Source organism: Nyctereutes procyonoides, unplaced genomic scaffold (assembly GCF_905146905.1).
Source record: "Nyctereutes procyonoides isolate TBG_1078 unplaced genomic scaffold, NYPRO_anot_genome, whole genome shotgun sequence".
Lineage (NCBI taxonomy): Eukaryota > Metazoa > Chordata > Mammalia > Carnivora > Canidae > Nyctereutes > Nyctereutes procyonoides.
The window spans coordinates 34,990,484-35,007,969 of NW_026575139.1; the positions used below are offsets into that span (position 1 = coordinate 34,990,484).

General features: G+C 36.8%; 1 protein-coding gene across 1 annotated transcript in view; it reads left to right on the top strand.

Annotated features, from left to right (window-relative positions):
- Positions 1-17,486, top strand: part of KCNH5 (potassium voltage-gated channel subfamily H member 5) — a 274,356-nt gene that overhangs the window by 81,539 nt on the left and 175,331 nt on the right. The window contains exon 7 of the mRNA XM_055304344.1: positions 2,388-2,814. Within this exon, the coding sequence (XP_055160319.1) occupies positions 2,388-2,814 (427 nt within the window). The remainder of the gene's footprint in view (positions 1-2,387; positions 2,815-17,486) is intronic.

Genomic DNA, 17,486 nt, shown 5'->3' on the forward strand with positions numbered 1-17,486 from the left:
CCATATATAGGAGTCAGTTGAATCATGCACATGCAGTAGGTCAACCAGAAGAGTGTTGAGGATAATCATGATGAGAATCCTAACACATCATAGAAGCATGGAGAGAGGTAGCCCTAGAAAACGATTTTGAAAGAGATATCATTTGGGCAGTTGGTAAAACTCAGGAGAAAGTGGTATCACAGAACCTGTGGCAGAGTTTATAATGCTTACAAAATATTTTTTAATGCTTCAGTAGTGTTGGACATGGCCATAGAAAATGATGCTTTTTGAATAAGTGGGGTCCTATGCAGGGACCCTGCAGGGTGGACCACCTCCTCTTGGAGAGTTCTGCCTGTCAGAGATCAGGAGAGCATGTCCTCCCAGCATTGGGACCTAATTCTAGGAGGTCCTGATTCTTAGCATTCTAGATGAGAGTGGTAACTATTTTTTAGTTTCAATGAGGATAAAGATTTCCTCTCTGTTTTTTCTTTTTGTTTTTTTTTTTTCTGTTTTTAGAGAAAAATCAGGTAGAAATAACTTCTTTGTGCAGTTTTTTTTTTTTTTTGGTTTTGTTTTTTAGAGAGAGGGAGAGAATCTTAAGTAAGCTTCACACCCAGCATGGAGCCCAACACAGAGCTCATCATAGGCTCGACTTGGGGCTCCATCAACCCTGGGATCGTGACCTGAGCCAAAGTCAAGATTCGGATACTGAACCAACTAAGCCACCCAGGCACCCTTTCTATGCAGTATTTTATCAGAAGTATCATAGTTCTTTTAGCATTTTAAACTAAGTAGAGAACAACATCTATAGCGACACTGGTTTTATTTTTTAATTTAGTCCTGAGTTTGTCATGCATTGGGCTATGGGTTTCTTTAGAACAAAAGCAAGGCATGTTTATTTTAATGCCCCGAGGGCCTAATGCAGAGGTGGGCTGTAAAAGTGCTTAATAAATGCTTATTTTTGTCTTTGTTGCTTGTGATTACCTGGTTGCATTTCTGAGAGCTTCCAAGTTCTCTTGAACCTTCTTTCCTTTCATCATCTTATGTCACTGAATTATGCCAATTCATTTTCTGAATTTTCCTAGTTTTTTTTTTTAACCGCCTAAAGTTTGATATTTGTTTTCCCCCCTCAAGTGTTCAAGCAAAATGAGAGTTTATTTTAAGGCTGTATTAATGCCACAACATTTGAGAGTAGGAACTGAAATAGAGCCAGGCCTGAGGTATTGAGTTGAGACAGAAAACTGTCAAAATGCTCCTGCTACTCTTTTATTTCCACAAGGTCTCTTGTTCTTGCTTCTCTTTCAAATATTTATTTTGAAATATCTCAGCCATATGCTACCACATGGAGTATAACATAACCAAATACATTCTTAACCCTTTTACCTGAACTATCAAGAACCTTATGATGCCAAAATTAGAGTCTTACTAATGTCACATCTGTTTCACTATACCAACCAGTTCCTCTGTGTTGGTCAGAAGGAAGCTCAGAGTGAGTTACACTAGACTCCTTGTCTCTTCCCTGGGAGAAAGAATTAGCAATAATAGAGTCATACATTTCATGAGATTTGAGAGTGATAGTCAGATGAGAGGCATCCTGATCACAGCTCTTTCTTTCCTGTATCAGGAATGAATTTATCCTCTTTCCCCACATGGCTTATTATAAGCTTCCCCCTCCAAAAAAAATAACTATGAGATTTGGAGTGATTGAAGAAAATGTATGCTATATTTGCAATTGGATAGTGCTGTATTTGGATTTTAAGCTTCTCAGCAAAATATGAATTATCTTGCTGCTGCTCCCTTATGGTATTCTTTTCTATGACTATTGCTAGAGGATGATAGGATTTGGGATTTTGTAATTATGTACCCATTCTACGTTCAACTCCTAACTTTTTCAGAGCTCTACAAATTTAGTGCTTATCATGACTGTGACTGGAGGTAGTGGAGGCAACAATGGCACTTGCTCATTCTCCTCATATGCACAGAAGTATTTCCTGTTTGCTTGCCAGTAAGATTGAGATTCCTTTCTCAGAAGTTTGGTGCTCATGGTTATTATAAAGTGAAAATAAAAATAAAGGTTTTCAAGTAGAGGAAAAGTTTTATAGGAAGAAGTGATAAAAGGTCTGATTTCATCATCCTATTTCTATACTCTGTATATATTGCATTTGAGCAATTTCCTTAGCTAATGAAAAGTTGTCTTATTTAATTATTCAGAAATATCTTATTTCTTGGTGGGAAAATCTGCTTTTTTTAAAAAAAAAGTTTCTTTACCTTTTTTTTTTTTGACTTAAAATGTATGTTCTTGGTGTACACATGGTCAGTTAAGTTCATGAAGGTAAACCATTGAATTGTTTCCCAGCCTTGCCTTTTCATTTCTGAAAGTGTCATGTCATTTCTTTTCTTTTCTTTAGGGAATCAGCAGTCTCTTCAGTTCTTTAAAAGTGGTTCGTCTCTTGCGACTGGGCCGTGTTGCTAGGAAATTGGACCATTATCTAGAATATGGAGCAGCAGTCCTTGTGCTCCTGGTATGTGTGTTTGGACTAGTTGCCCACTGGCTGGCCTGTATATGGTACAGCATCGGGGACTATGAGGTCATCGATGAAGTGACGAACACCATCCAAATAGACAGCTGGCTCTACCAGCTGGCCTTGAGCATTGGGACTCCATATCGATATAATACCAGTGCAGGGATATGGGAAGGAGGACCCAGCAAGGATTCTCTGTACGTGTCCTCTCTCTACTTTACCATGACAAGCCTTACAACCATAGGATTTGGAAACATAGCTCCTACTACAGATGTGGAGAAGATGTTTTCAGTGGCCATGATGATGGTTGGCTGTAAGTATCTTGTTTTTCTTTTTTAATTAAAAAATTATTGTTGTTGGCAGTTTTCCAGGCTCCAATCTCTAACATGATTAAAATGAAACTACTTTGTCCTCAGAAAGGCTTTTAATCCATTGTTATTTTACATTGGTTTAATTTTTATTCAGCCTTAGAAAATAAAATGCAAAACAATGTATTTTATTTTTTAGAATGTATTAAAACATGAAAAACAGTGTGGATAGAGTGATACAAAAATCAGGATGGGAACTCTTTAATTCTGTTCACAGCATCATATCTGGCAGAGTTATTTCCAAGGGAGACCAGCATCTAGAAAGGCAGCACCTGGCACATCCCATTGGTTTTATTGGCAATGCTAAATTCCAAAAAAACCAGACAGGATACGATGGGAGATACATAGTTTAGAAAATACTTTAGTTAGTAATTGAATTCTTGACTAACGTTGATCTCAGGATAGTTTTATGTTGTTTTTTTTTTTTTATAATTAAGACTCATAAAAAAGTTTTAAATCTAGTCTTCAGTACAGACATTCTAGGTTGAATATATGCCCCTTTGAGAGAATGAAAGGATTAGTAAATGCAGGCTCATTGGCAATGACAAAAATGTTCAGGATTTAGCAGGCATACCTGAGTACTAAATGGATGATGTTCTTGAGAATAGAATGTTCTCTAAAGGAGTAAAAGACCATGTGTTCTCCACTCAAACTGAGAATAGATTGTGTCAGAAGATCAGAACATTAAGAAGATACATATCAAAAAAGCTGTCTTAAAAGAAGATTTTGAGGGAGACTTCACCATCATCTGTGCCTTCAAGTTGACTTAGATGATTTATCCAAGTCTAGTTTTGACCCTTAGAGTAACCTTAAGATCATTACAGTAGAGGTATGATTAGTGTTATTAGCATTTGTTAAGCCTTTGGGTCATGGTTATTGGTTTGTGGTCTAAGCCATTCTTTCTGAGATTCCACATTGCCGAGGTTTACATTTTGACACTGATGGGAAAGATGTTAAGAGTTCAGGAGTGTAGGGTGGCCCATGAAAGGTCAATATCTTGGGTCAATGTAAGGCAGTTTTAACATTTTCAGAGTTTAGAGTTTTTGATATCTATTGGAGCACCAGTGTTGTCAGTTTAGCTTCAGTCTCTCTATATGCCTTTGTGTAGGTACAGAAACAAGAATGCACAGGTTCTACTTGCTGTTTAGAAATAGAGTAGTAGACTGAGAATGCCAAGTGCTGTCTGCCTCAGGGGCTTTTAGGAGGAAATATGTTCCTACATACAAAGAGATCCTGATGATTAATTAAACTGTTTCCTACACACCTAAAGTGGTAAGATGTATTGCTGCATTATAAATTCAGAAGATGATATTTTGTCAGATGTGATATTTATTACTATACTACTTTCAGTATTTATATAATGCATTTTGCCTTGTACTTGAACATAGATTAAAAAATTTATTTTGAAGCAATTATTAATTCACTGGAAGTTGCAAAGATAGTATAGAGAAGGCTTTTGTGTACTTTACCTAGTTTCCTCCAGTAGTTACATCTTGTATAATCAGCATTGGCACTAATACTATATGTGTGTATAATTCTGTATTGTTTTATCACATATAGATTCCTGTAACTACCACTGAACTTAAGATACAGAGTTGTTCCATCACTACCAAAACCATCCTTTCCTCATGTTACTCCTTTATAGTCATGTCTGCCCTTTCCCCGAAGCATCCCTAAGCCACAGCAACTACTGTTTTGTTCTTCATCTATATAATGTTGTGATTTTGAGAATGTTATGCGAGTGGAGTCATGCAAAATGTAACCTTTTGAAATTGGCCTTTTCCATTCACCATAGCCCCTTGTAAGCCATCTAAGTTGTTGAGTGTGTCAATAGTTTGTTCCTGTTTATTGCTGAGTAGTATTTCATGGTTGGATAGATCACTGTTTAACTGTTCATCTACTGAAAGCCATTTTGATTGTTTCTAGTTTTTGCTATTACAAAGAAATCTGCCATAAGCATTTATGTACAGTTTTTTGTTCGGATATAAGTTCTCAATTCTCTGGGTTAAATACCCAGGAATGACATTGTTGGGACACATAATAAATGTATGTTTAGTTTTTAAAGGAAATTGCCAGACTGTTTTGCAGAGTGGATAGACTAGCATAGTTAGATTTTTCTTTCTTTGTTCTTGAGATTTTTAAACCAAAGGTAATAGGAAAATAAAATCTGCATAGAGTTGAAGGATACCACTATTCAGTTTGTTTCTCAGGCCCCAAAGCTGAGAATATCCTAGATACCTGTTTTTCTCATTTATTGCATCTGTTCATAACAAGCTTTGTTGGTTTTACCTTCAAAATACATTTGATTGATTCTCTCTACTTCTATAGGTTACCACTCAAGACTAAGTCATCACTGGTCTGGACATTTACTGTAATCTCTGATGTTCCTTCTGTTTTCACTCTTGCCCCACAGTCTCTACCCAGAAGTGATAGATGGAGTTAAAGAATATTATGCTAATTGAAATAAAGTCAGTCAGAGAAAGTGAGAGTAGCCCTTTTAAAGTAAATAAGATCACACCATTCCTTTTCTTGAAGCCCTGCAATGTTTTCCATCACACATCACATAAAATCTAGATTCCCTACCCCTTCTATCAAAGTATTAATGGTTTGGCTCTTGTTTGCCTTGCCTATTTCACCTTCTTCTATTCCTGCCCTTGCTTATTATTTTCCATCCATGTTAACCATCTAGCTGTCTATGAACACATTAAGCTCAGTCCTGTCTCAGGGTCTTTGCACTTGCTTCCCCATTGCTTATAACATCCCTCCTCTGATTTATGCCATGAATTCATGCAAGTCTCCACTCAAATCACCTTTTTGGAAGTTCCTCCCAAATGGTAACTTCTATTAAAAAAAAAAAACAACAACCCAAAACCAATCACCCTTATTCCTTGCTCTTTAATCTTCTGTTGTACCTCTTAAGACCTGAGAACATATTTACAGAATGCAAGCTCCATGAAAATAGTGCCTTTGTCTGCCTATTTTTGCTTCTGTATACCAGCTTCTAAACTGGATATTTTTAATGCCATACTCAATCTCAATTTGTTGAATGTATGAATGAGTGAAATTGAAGATGTCCTTGATGGTTATAATGAGAATATCCTGTTCTTGAATCTACTCCAGTTAGGTCTCTGATGAAGGTACATGCCAGGAAAATGCACACTCTTCGTTTTGGCTCTGATTCCTTTGTGAAAGCCTTGAGTTCACCTATGTCTGCCTCTGAGATTGTAGGTGGCTCGTATAGCTGGATTGCTGCAACTCTAAGTCTCTAAGCCCCTGATGTTATAAGTTCTAAGAGGCTAGTTAGTAAAAGCACCAACAACCCTTTCCCCCATCACTTTTAACTGTCTACCTTTTGAATCTACCTACACTGAAAATTTTCATGTAGATTCAGTTGAGTTTTCAAAATTTCATTTGGTTCATTTTGGTTCTATTCTTTCTCTACTTCATGTATGGCCAATTATATTCCTATATCTAAATGTCTTTCTTCTTCTTTTTTTTAATCTTTATTTAGTTCCTATCTTGATTTCAATATGAAGGCCTGATCTCAAACTTGCTCTTTTTCTTTTCTGGGTTTGTGTTATTTTCTTGTAACACCTGAGCAGTAATTTTCTGTTTATTTACTAGTTTTTGACATTTTTTTACCTGTTGACTTTGGTTTTCTTTTTATGCCTCAAGTCCAGTTTCTATTCCCAGGAGTGTTCCAGGGAGATGCCTTTTAATTTTCTTTTTAGTCCTTGGGTCCTTAGTAATTTAATGGCTTGTTTCCTTTACAACAACCCAAGAAGCTGATAGAAAACCGTCACGCCTCATGAAGTGTGACAGTAACTTTTTACAATTCTAAAATTTATTGGACATACATGCTCAAAATATCAACCAAATGTGCCTATTGCAGCTGTTTGTAATCTTAGCATCACTTTTCCCCTCTACAATAGCACCAAGTAAAACAAACAAAACAAACTACTACAGTTCCCAGAACCCAATATGTGTTATCAGTCATAGATGGAGCCACCAACTTAGCATGTATGTCTTTATACCTGTGTGTGTGTGTGTGTGTGTGTGTGTCTGTGTGTGCATGTGTGATGGAGAAGGAGAGTTAAGGAAGAGGGAGATAGAAAACAGAAAGCTTCTTGTTTTTAGTTCTACTAACATTCTAGTCAATCTAGAACTGAGTGGTGTTTGAGAAGCACTTATAACCACACAGTAACTGAGAAAAATGTTTATCAAAAGGTTGGTGGAAAAACCAACTGCCTAGATTCTGTGGAGAACAATAATTATTGCTTGTAAATGATAGCCTCTTTTTTTCTGGAGAAAGTCATCTAAAATTCCCATGCCTTCTAGCAAAATTGAGAAATTTTTATGGCAGCACTTCCAGTTCCTAGGTCCTTTCTGAGCCCTCTTCTTTCTTTAATGGTCTTTCCTCACTGACCTCGAGGTCCTTTCACCCCTGATGCTGAATTGCATGTGGACTCTGTCCAGGAACATTGTCTCAAAGTTCTCCTTGTTGGTATCAGACGAATCTTCAGACAAAACTTATGACTGTGGCCTCCCTTCAGTCCCAGTCACCTTATGTTCCCTCTTGATCCTTTCTAAGTCAGCAGGATCCCATGTATTTCTTTTACCTGCCACTTGGGGATTTATTAGACTTAAATCCTTTGTTCCATCATTTGCCCATGGTGGAGAATCCTCTTGCTCAGATTGCAGAACTGGAAAAGTTGTTTGGTCTTCTCAACATATGTCTTCCATTATGCATTCTTTATCTCAAATTTGTCTCTTCTCTGTTTTGGCATGCTCCATGCCTTGAGTAGAACTCCATGGCTCAGGTAGCAGCTATTATACTACCTCGGGTTAGTAAGCTTTCATTCCTTTGCATTTGTTCATTTGTGAGTGAACTTGATGACTCTGCTGATGTTCAGGAAATTGACTACTGAAGGACATTTGTGAAAAGATATTTTTGCAGTTTAGTTCTGTAGCAGTTGTGGAAAATAGCATACTTTTTTTTTTTTTGAGATCAAGATGTGGGTAATCTCTTTGCTTATTTGCAGAGCAAATACTTTGTGATGACTTCATGAAATGTTTTCTAATCTATTTCATTTATATAATCTTATTGAGCCCCTAATAATTTTCTTTTTTTCCAAAGATTAGCAGACTGACTAATTTTGCTTCTTTTTAGAAAGCATCTTAGTGCACTTATGATTTTTTTTAATGATTGTAAAAGAAAGCAATATGAGAATGGAATTTTTTTCTGATATGATTATCCTTTTGTCTTAATGAATCTTTATGAATCCTAAAGATTTATCAAGGAAGTAATTGCTTACTTAGTTTCTTTTTCATTACTAAATGATCATAAAAATTGTATTTTAGTTTAGTCCAACCATTATAAAAAATCTGTACACTTGCATCTCTACTTATAATTTAAAAAAGAAATATAAAATAAAAATATGTTATGAATAACTTTTTGCCAAAAATAATTTGTCTAATCATAAATTTCTCTCTTTTTCTTTCTTCCTTTCTCTATTTTATTTGCTTGCTTAGTTTTGTTTTAATACACCGTTAAATATGTTAGTATACATGTAGACAGCATATTTCAAAGGACTTCACGATTAGATTTTGGTACTTATTTTATTTAAGAGCATTTTTTTTTTAATTTTTGGTCTTTCCAAAGACCAAAAGATCTGCTTGGTTGCTAGACTGAGGCAGCTTGACTCATGTGGTATATGGCAATCAGAATCTGTCCTGATGGGATTCCATGCAATTAATCTTTAAAAGAAAAACAAAGCTAACCTAAAAACTATAAATATTAAACCTGGTGAGATTTAATTGGTAGACAGGTAGTCATAATAATGCTAATCTGTAATTTTCAAATAGGATGTAATTGATGATAGCTCAAACAGTATAAGATCTTTGTGTAATTGACTGATATGGTTTATAATGCAGTAGGCAAATGGTTTAGCACATTTAAAAGTATAGCAGGACCATCTGCCAGTGAGATGTGCATGAAGAGAAATTCAAATCTCCATGTGGGTGGTTAAGCCACCAGGAAGCACTTAGTTACATACTGGTCACTCAACATCATGCAGAGGAGACTGATGCAGTGCATCATATTCTCTAGTTGATGATCCAATTTAGTATTCTCTGTGGAGTTCAGAAAAAAGCCAAGCTGAGATTATGGTCATTACTTTTATCTCTCTCTATAGGAAAAGGAAATAAATAGAAAATGCAGAGACTCAGACTGGGAAAATAAGTTGAGGACAGAGGCCTGTGTAACTTTGGAGAGTCTTTGAATCTCTTTGGGTTTTAGTTTTCTCAACTGTGCAATGCAGGAGTTGGTATAAATGACCTTAAGATCCCTTTCAGTACTAACATTTTATATATCTAAGATTCTGTTAGTGCAGTTATGCCACTCTTCATAGAATTGGGCTGTTTATTGGAAATGTGATTAATAATGAAATGGAAGAGATGTCACAGGTTTTAGGGCTTTTCATGTATATTATATATACCTTATTTTATGGAGTGTAAAGTTTATTTTGAATGGAATGTAGTCAGTAAAGAGTTACGAGGGGACATTGTCAGGTAATATTGTAGAGAACAGAAAATGTGCTTTTGGAAAGAGAAGTGTTTTTGTAATAGAAACTAAGCATTTTTTTTTTTTTTTTTTACTTCAGGATGTGAGAGTGAGGCCAGGGAGAAGTCTGTATACCCGACCAGTGGGGACTCTGAAAGAGTTTGGCCCACATGGATATATTGGAGGGTTTAAAAGTGAACTGTTAACAAACTGGAATTTAAATAAAAACTTGGAAGAAAAAAAGTAAATAAAAATATTAAATAAATGCTGCTGAAAAACAAGTGAACTGTTGCCCTTTTCCAATATTAAAAAAATTATGTCTTAATATGAGATTTTAGATGACTAAGATTTAATATTAAGTTACATGTTGAATTTTTTCTTGTTCTTGCTGTTGTGGTGTAGGTAGGAAGTAGAGTGTGAACATGCTGATTTTCATTTCTGGTTTTAGATTCAGCCAGATGGAGAGACTTTTAAGCTTAATGTTTATTTTGGAAACTGGGTCAATTCTTTGCGTCTGCTTTACCTCTGCTCGTAAAAAAGATTTCCTTTTTTTTTGGGGGGGGGGGTTCTTTCATTTAATGAGCTGAGTATCCTATGAGGAAAAACATTTTGTGGAACACAAAGTTCAGGGTTATAAGTACCTTTTTTCATGGTTCACTAGTTTCAGATGTATAGTCCAGTAGTTAGAAAAAGACTATGTGATGTGCACTTTATTCCCTGTTTCTTATTCAAAATAGAACTTGTATCTTTTGCAGGAATGTTCTTTTATACTCATGTTTCTTTTTATGTCTAGTCACATTTTCACAAAACCTCTCAGAGTCTCTAAAGATTGAGTTTTCCCAGAAAATAGGAAATTTTCTCAGTGGCCTATTAACTAGCCTGACCTCTTTGCAAGGACTTGGTCTCTGGAACTACCTTGTGTCTCTGTATCACTCAAAATTATTTTATTCATCCAGCATTGTCTCAGATGTTCTGGTAGAATTGTTATTAAGGAGACAAACTAGATACTTTCTGATCCTCAGTATGTTAGTGGTGTGATGAGTGTCAGACAAGAGAATCACTGAATCATCTCTTTCTCTACCATTCCCTTCATCCCCATCTCCACTCACATTCCCACTGCCAACCCCATCCCTTTCCCCATCTCCATCTCTGTTCTCATCCCCATCCCCATCCTCATCTCCGTCTCTATTCCCATTTCCATCCCTATCTCTATCCCTACTCCCATCCCTATCTCCACCCCATCTCCATCTCTGTTCTGATCTCTATCCCATCCTCATCTCCATCCTCATCTCCACCCCATCTTCATCTCCATTCCCATCCTCATCCCCATCTCCATCCCCATCCTCATCCCATCTCTGTCCTCACCCCATCCCCATCCTCATCCCCATCTTCATCTCTTGCCCCATCTCCATCCTCCTCTCTATCCTCTTCCTCATCCCTATCTCCATCCCCATTCTCAGCTCCATTCCCATCCCAATCTCTATTCCCATTTCCATCTACAACTCCTTCACCATCTCCATTCTTTCTCCATCTTAGCTCTTAGCTTAAGATTTTGAACACATGAATAAAGAAGTTGGGCTGAACTCTACAGCTGGTAAGAAGAGGGTCTGTTTGTCCTATTTGTCATTATATATTTGTAACAAAGCATTGTACCTAGTTGATAAGCTCATTAAATGTATGTTGAATGAATGAAAGAAGTTTACCTAGCTTATCCTGAACAGTGCAGGAAGATTTCTAGGAGGAAGGGACTCCTGAGCTTAGAATACAAAAACACCAGCATCCTGGGTGGCTCAGCGGTTTAGCGCTGCCTTCAGCCCAGGGCGTGATCCTGGAGACGTGGGATCGAGTCCAGCATCAGGCTCCCTGCATGGAAACTGCTTCTCCCTCTGCCTGTGTCTTTGCCTCTCTCTCTCTTCTCTCTGTGTATTCTCATGAATAAATAAATAAAATCTTAAAAAAAGAATACAAAAACATGTAGGTCTTAGAAACTTTTTGAAATAAAGAGAACATATGTGAAAAAAAACAGTAGCAAAATGGCTTGGCCCTTTTATAGAACTCCACGCATTTCACTTTGGCTTGAATGGACAGTGAATGTGAATGGGGAGGAAGGAAGGAACTAGGATGTCAAAAAAGCCTTGCATAGCTTGATAAGGAATTTGCCTTTTATCCTAAAGGTTGTGGGATAAATAAGAACTTTATTTTTCAGTGTGGAAGATGTATTAGAGGAAATAAAGGCTGTGGATAGAGAAACTAGGTAGGAAGCTGTTGCAATAATTCAGGAAGCCATAACCTGAGATGGTAGGAATACAGAGGATGGTATAATTTCAGAATTGGCAAATTGTTTCTTGTGTTAAAGGACAGATAACAACTATCTTAGGCTTTGTGGTCCATTAGTCTCTGTTGCAACCTCTCATCTCTGCTCTTGTAGTGTTAAAGCAGGCAAAGACATAAATAAATGTACATGGCTATGTTCCAGCAAACCTTTAAACAGGTGGCAGGCCAGATTTGGCATATTTGTAGCTTCCCACAGTCTACCTGGACAGCATAGTTTATGAGAAGACCATGGAGTTTAGAGTCAGACAAACCTACATTCACTTATTAAGAATTTACATCAGTTATCATCTGTAAAATGGAGATCCCTACATTGCAGAGTTATTTGGAATACTCAAAAATAGTTTACATGTAAAATTCCTCAATCCATTTTTTAAGTTGTTGTTGAGTGGGTAAATGTGTTAAATATGGTAGAGAGAAGAGTACAAATGGGCCATTAGGTTTCTGGCTAAGTCAGCTGAGTGAATGACTAAATTCTTTTCTGAGATAGGAAAGAAGGAGCAACCATTCCTGGGGGAAGAGAATAGTTCTATTTTGAACATATTAAGTGTGAGGTGCCTGCAAATCATTCCGTTGGTGATGTGTATTAGGTTAGGCAGTTAAAAGTGTATTTTGGGGTTCTAGAGATGTGAGGCACGGTAGTGCAGGGTCAAGTCAGAATGAAGCTGGTGAAGGGTGACACTTAAGGAAGGAAAGCCACAGAATGGTAAAGAAGAGAACTGAGAGGGGTAAAAGGAAGCATGACTCCAGAAGAAGAGTTTGTTGCAACAAAGGATAAGAGAATGTCAAGAAAGAAGGGAGAACAGCAAGATAAATGGGATAGCGAAGGTTTCAGGAGGTTTGGTTGGCATTACGAGGTCATTGGTGAGCTCCACGGTAGTTTCATTGGATAGTTGAGGGGAGTCAGTCATATGGGGAATTTGCCTTTATGCTATCTGTACCTTTTTTTTTTCCTTATATGAAGGAAAATAATTTTGTCGGTAGCCGTGAACCTAGTACAACTAGATTACACTTACACAGTATTTTTCACTGCCAATGATACTTTTTTTCTGAATCACCATTTAAGTTCAATAAAATATATCTAATTAGACTATTAGATATATTACATATACTTCGAGTTTTCTTTTCATGTTATAAGATAGAAAATAAAATTGACTTAGAAAGAAGTTTTATGAAATCCCACTTTCAAAGAACAAGGATTTTAGTCAAGAGAGAATTTTATTTACAAGATTATATGGTAGCCTTCCAATAAATTTGTTTTGGTTCTTATGAAGGTGTATATTGCCCAAGATAGGTTGTTACATGGTAGGTGGAATTGTGCTCTACTAGAGAAAAAGTACTGGGGACTTAGATGCTCCCTATGTATGTAGTATCAAGGGTCAATTGATATATAATTTTAACTTTGCTAGAAATAAAATACAAAATTTTTCAAAGATTGAAAAGATTGAAAGATCAAAGATTGAAAGATTAACAAATCCATATATGAATATATTTAGAATTTCCTAAAATAAATGTTATACCCAGAAGGCCTTATGTATGGATTTGAGAATTGCTTTGGTATGCTCAGGGAGGGGATTTTCTTTGGAACAATCTCTAAGCCAGTTCCTAAGTGATTACTTCTTACCTATTAATATTTATATAAATTGTGATGACTGAGTTAGGCCTTCCTGGGAGTAAAGGTGCCAGGTATATGGTTGTAGCTTTGGGCTACATGACTGTAGGTAAGAAGATTTTTATGGGATGAGAATTATGTTCAGGTTGACTATCAGGAAATAATGGAGGCTTTAAAAAGTTCTCTCTGAAGGTAGTTCTGGAGCTACCCTTTTAGATATGATCTTTTTAAAAGTTGAATTTATGTTTTTCAACTCCTAAAAGTCTTAATCTGTGAAAGTCTAATTTGGGAGCCTTACTGATGTAAAATGAATGTACGGGAAAGACACTTAAGCTATACCTCTAGCTAGATCTTGCCAAAGGAGATGCGTGTTGACTCTCTTAATGAGATCTTGGAGTAGGTGCTGTTGACCTTGGGAATTTTTCTTACATTGAGCTACCCATGACTTCGCCTTTTCAATTTTAGAAAAAGCCTCAGAGGACCCCCATGGTAGGTGTGTTTCCCAACACCCTTCTCTTATGAGGGTCTAGCTAGACAACACTCCCCCCACCTGCCCTGTCCCATACACACACCAACATTCTAGATTCCATCAGCAGTTGTCCTGTTGCTGCACTGTGTCTTAAAAAAAAACCCAATCTGAATCTACTTACCTCTTTTGTTCCTGTTTTAGGACTGCTGAGCACTGGTTGGAGTAAACCACAGCTATGTGAATAAGTGCCACTAAAATGCATTTTTCATACTCTTACAAATCTTTGCTTATTTTAGGTTGTCTCCCTCTCACATTTTGCTGAGTAGCTATTTTTGTGAAACTCTCACATGTTTTCTTCCCACCTCTCCTAAACCTCTGACTGTGCCTCTTCATTTCAGGAGATGGCCTTTCTTTCTTTCTTTCTTTCTTTCTTTCTTTCTTCTTTCTTTCTTTCTTTCTTTCTTCTTCTTTCTTTCTTTCTTTCTTTTCTCTGAAAAAGAAAGAGTAGTTGTTGCAGATGTGCATTCCTATACTTTCCTGACCCTCTTGCAAAGATGGGCCGGAAGAGGGAAGTGCGTTGGGAATGAGGGACAGCCAAATCACACAGGATTTTATAGGTGAAAGTAGTGATTTTTTTCTGAGTCAGATGGGAAGGTGTTTGAGGGTTTTGGGCTGAAGAATGGCATGATTTGTCTTAGGTTTTGTAGAGATCGATCCAGCTGCTGTGTGGAAAACATACTGTAAGGGATCGAGGATGGCAGAGGGCAGACAGGTTAACAGTTAAGGTGAGAGGCAATGGCAGTGTAGAATTGATTAGACTCTGGACAAATGTTAGGATCCACAGCATGAAGGTATGAGAAAAGCCAAAGGACAGGATTAATTTCTGGCTTTTGGTGCAAGCAACTGCTATGCTAAGTTGCAGATGATCACTGGTCATGTTGAGTGGGCAATTATGTATGTGAGTCTAGAGTCCAGGGTGTGGTCATGGGTTTGTTTTGTCCTTCAATGTTTTATTTCCCCCACGGATTTGCTCTTGTTTCTCCTGTGTTCTCAAGTATCTCTAGTTCTCTACTGGCTCTTTCTCAATCAGCTCATAATCATGCTCATGTCTATGTAATCTTAAAAAATACATATAGGTGAATAGATACTCGAGTTTGCACTCTCTTTGCCTGTGATCTAAATACAAATTCTTCTTTTTTTAAGTAAGCTTCCTGTAGCACATGTCTTTACTTTCTTATCCTCATTTGCTATCTATTAAATGTGGAGTTCTACTTCCACTACTTGAAATATATTTGCTAAATTTCAGACGCTTTTCACTCATACAGAAACCTCTCTGGTTTCTTGATGTTTATCTCTCCCTGGTTTCTCTCACACTGCTCTGGCTACTTTTTTTTTTTTCTATTTCTTTTGCTGGATCATTATACTCTGTCTCTTAAATATTGGAAAGTGTGATATTGGGAACAAATTTTTGAATGATCAAGGGCAGCTCTCCTGATAGGCTTTCTTCCTTAGTAGGTCCAAAGTGTCTCCTATCTTCTCTATCTCATTATCCTTTTATTATGGGCTATAATTGTGTTCTTTAATTTTTTCCCTACATATTTTCTGCTTGTCTCCCCAGCTAAAGTGGGAACTATGAAGGTAGGGAGCTTGTCTATCTGATTCACCTCTGTATCCCTGGTGTAATGGGAGCATAGTAAGTAGTCAATAAATTAGTTTTGAACAAGTGAATAGGTTTTTTTGATACTCCATATTGAAAAGGCTGTGTATTCAGAGAAAAGCAAAACTACACCAATTCTCCAGATCTAAGCATTTTAGTGGTGGGTTTAAATTTTAATATAATAGAACTTAGATACATGAATATGTGGCTGACTTCATTTTTCTATAGAAGGTTCACTTAGTTTGTGACCTACCACTTCACTATTTTCCACCTTTCAAAAGTATCTTTCATGCTGTGTCTGTCCTATGGTTGTACTTCTCTTTTTTATTTTTTAAGATTTTTATTTATTTATTCATGAGAGACACACTGAGAGAGAGGCAGAGACATAGGCAGAGGGAGAAGCAGGCTCCATGCTGAGAGCCTTACATGGGACTTGATCCCAGGACTCTGGGATCATGCCCTGGCTGAAGGCAGATACTAAACCGCTGAGCCACCCAGGCGCCCCTGTACTCCTTACTCTTTGTCTGTCACGTACCAGAGTGCTGGATGGGAAGCAGGATACACTCCTCCGTTGCTTTCGGATTTCCCCTTACCCTATTTCGAGTTTCTTTTTTTATCTGTATTTCCTTTTCTGCCCACCTATGTTTCACTGCCCACTGTTTTCTGGGAAAAGAGCTAAGGTTTTAACAGTAAAAATAAAACACAACAAGAACAACACTAACAAAAAAGCCATTTGCTGTCTCAAGGGCCTGGCTCTTGCAAAGGAAATCTATGCTTTCAAGATTATTGTTTTGTCTTATGGGCTTAAAAAAATGTCTAATTTGAAACTCGAAGCTATGCTGCTTTCTTTGTTCCCAATTGTATCCATACTCCTCTTGAAAAGTGACTGCCACTGTTTCTGTGGGAGGACAGCAGAGGGGCCATTAGAAGAATCAGGGGTTAGAAGCACTGACTTCTGTGTCTGTTCCTCACCCACAATCATGGGTGAGTCCTGGCATAAATGAATGAACTGCAACCTCCTAATCCCTTTTTGTTCATTGGCTATGGAAAGAGAACCACCTGTGGATTTAAATGGGTTGGAAATAACTGTACCACACATAGAATTTAATAAAGTTTGGATATTCTATTCTTAGAGGCCACATAAAGTTAGTACTATTTCAATCTAAATCAGAAGCATAAATATCATTGTTGTTGTTATTATTATTGTTTGCTAAAGAAACAAAATTGTATACGTGTATCTGGGAGAAATTTGCATCTTGAAACAAGTATGTTCAAGTGTGTCATTCACCCAAAGGGAAATTTCTTTGGCTTCTGATGTTTGGTGAAAGACTTTCTAAAGCTGTGTGATTTTAACTGCTAATTTAGTCATTGGAGAAATTTCCAGAGACAGGAAGGTGATTTGGTTAAAAAAGAATAGGATTTGGTTAATATGACAACCCCAGAGATGACAGAACTGAGATAAACAGGAAGAGACCCAGGGCCCACAGAGGAAAGAAAGGAAATCCGAATATTTTCCAGACCTCTGGCTTTCCTGGCTTCTTTTTAATTTAATATGTGTGGTAATTCAGATTGTCTGCCTATTTTTTAATTTAATTTTTAGATCAAAGTAATAATATATGCACATAAAGAGCCAAATAGTGCTATAAGGTTTATTTCAAAAAATATGTTTCCTATTCCCTATATATTTTTCCATTTCCCAGAGAGATCACTTTAAAATATTTTCACTTTTTCAGTGATATCTATCTTTTTATCTCTAAATAGGATATTATTGAAGAGGATTTTCAGTTTTAGTCATTATCTATTGACTTCTATCTTTTAACATTAAGATATAATTCTCTTTTCTGTACCCTGTCCCTTAACCACCATTACATACACATGTCTACATTTTCCAATTTTCTATCTTCTAAATATATTTTGATCATTATTTTGGCTACATCAACAGTTTTCATTATCATGACTCTGTAAACACTATTTGCGATGGAGTCA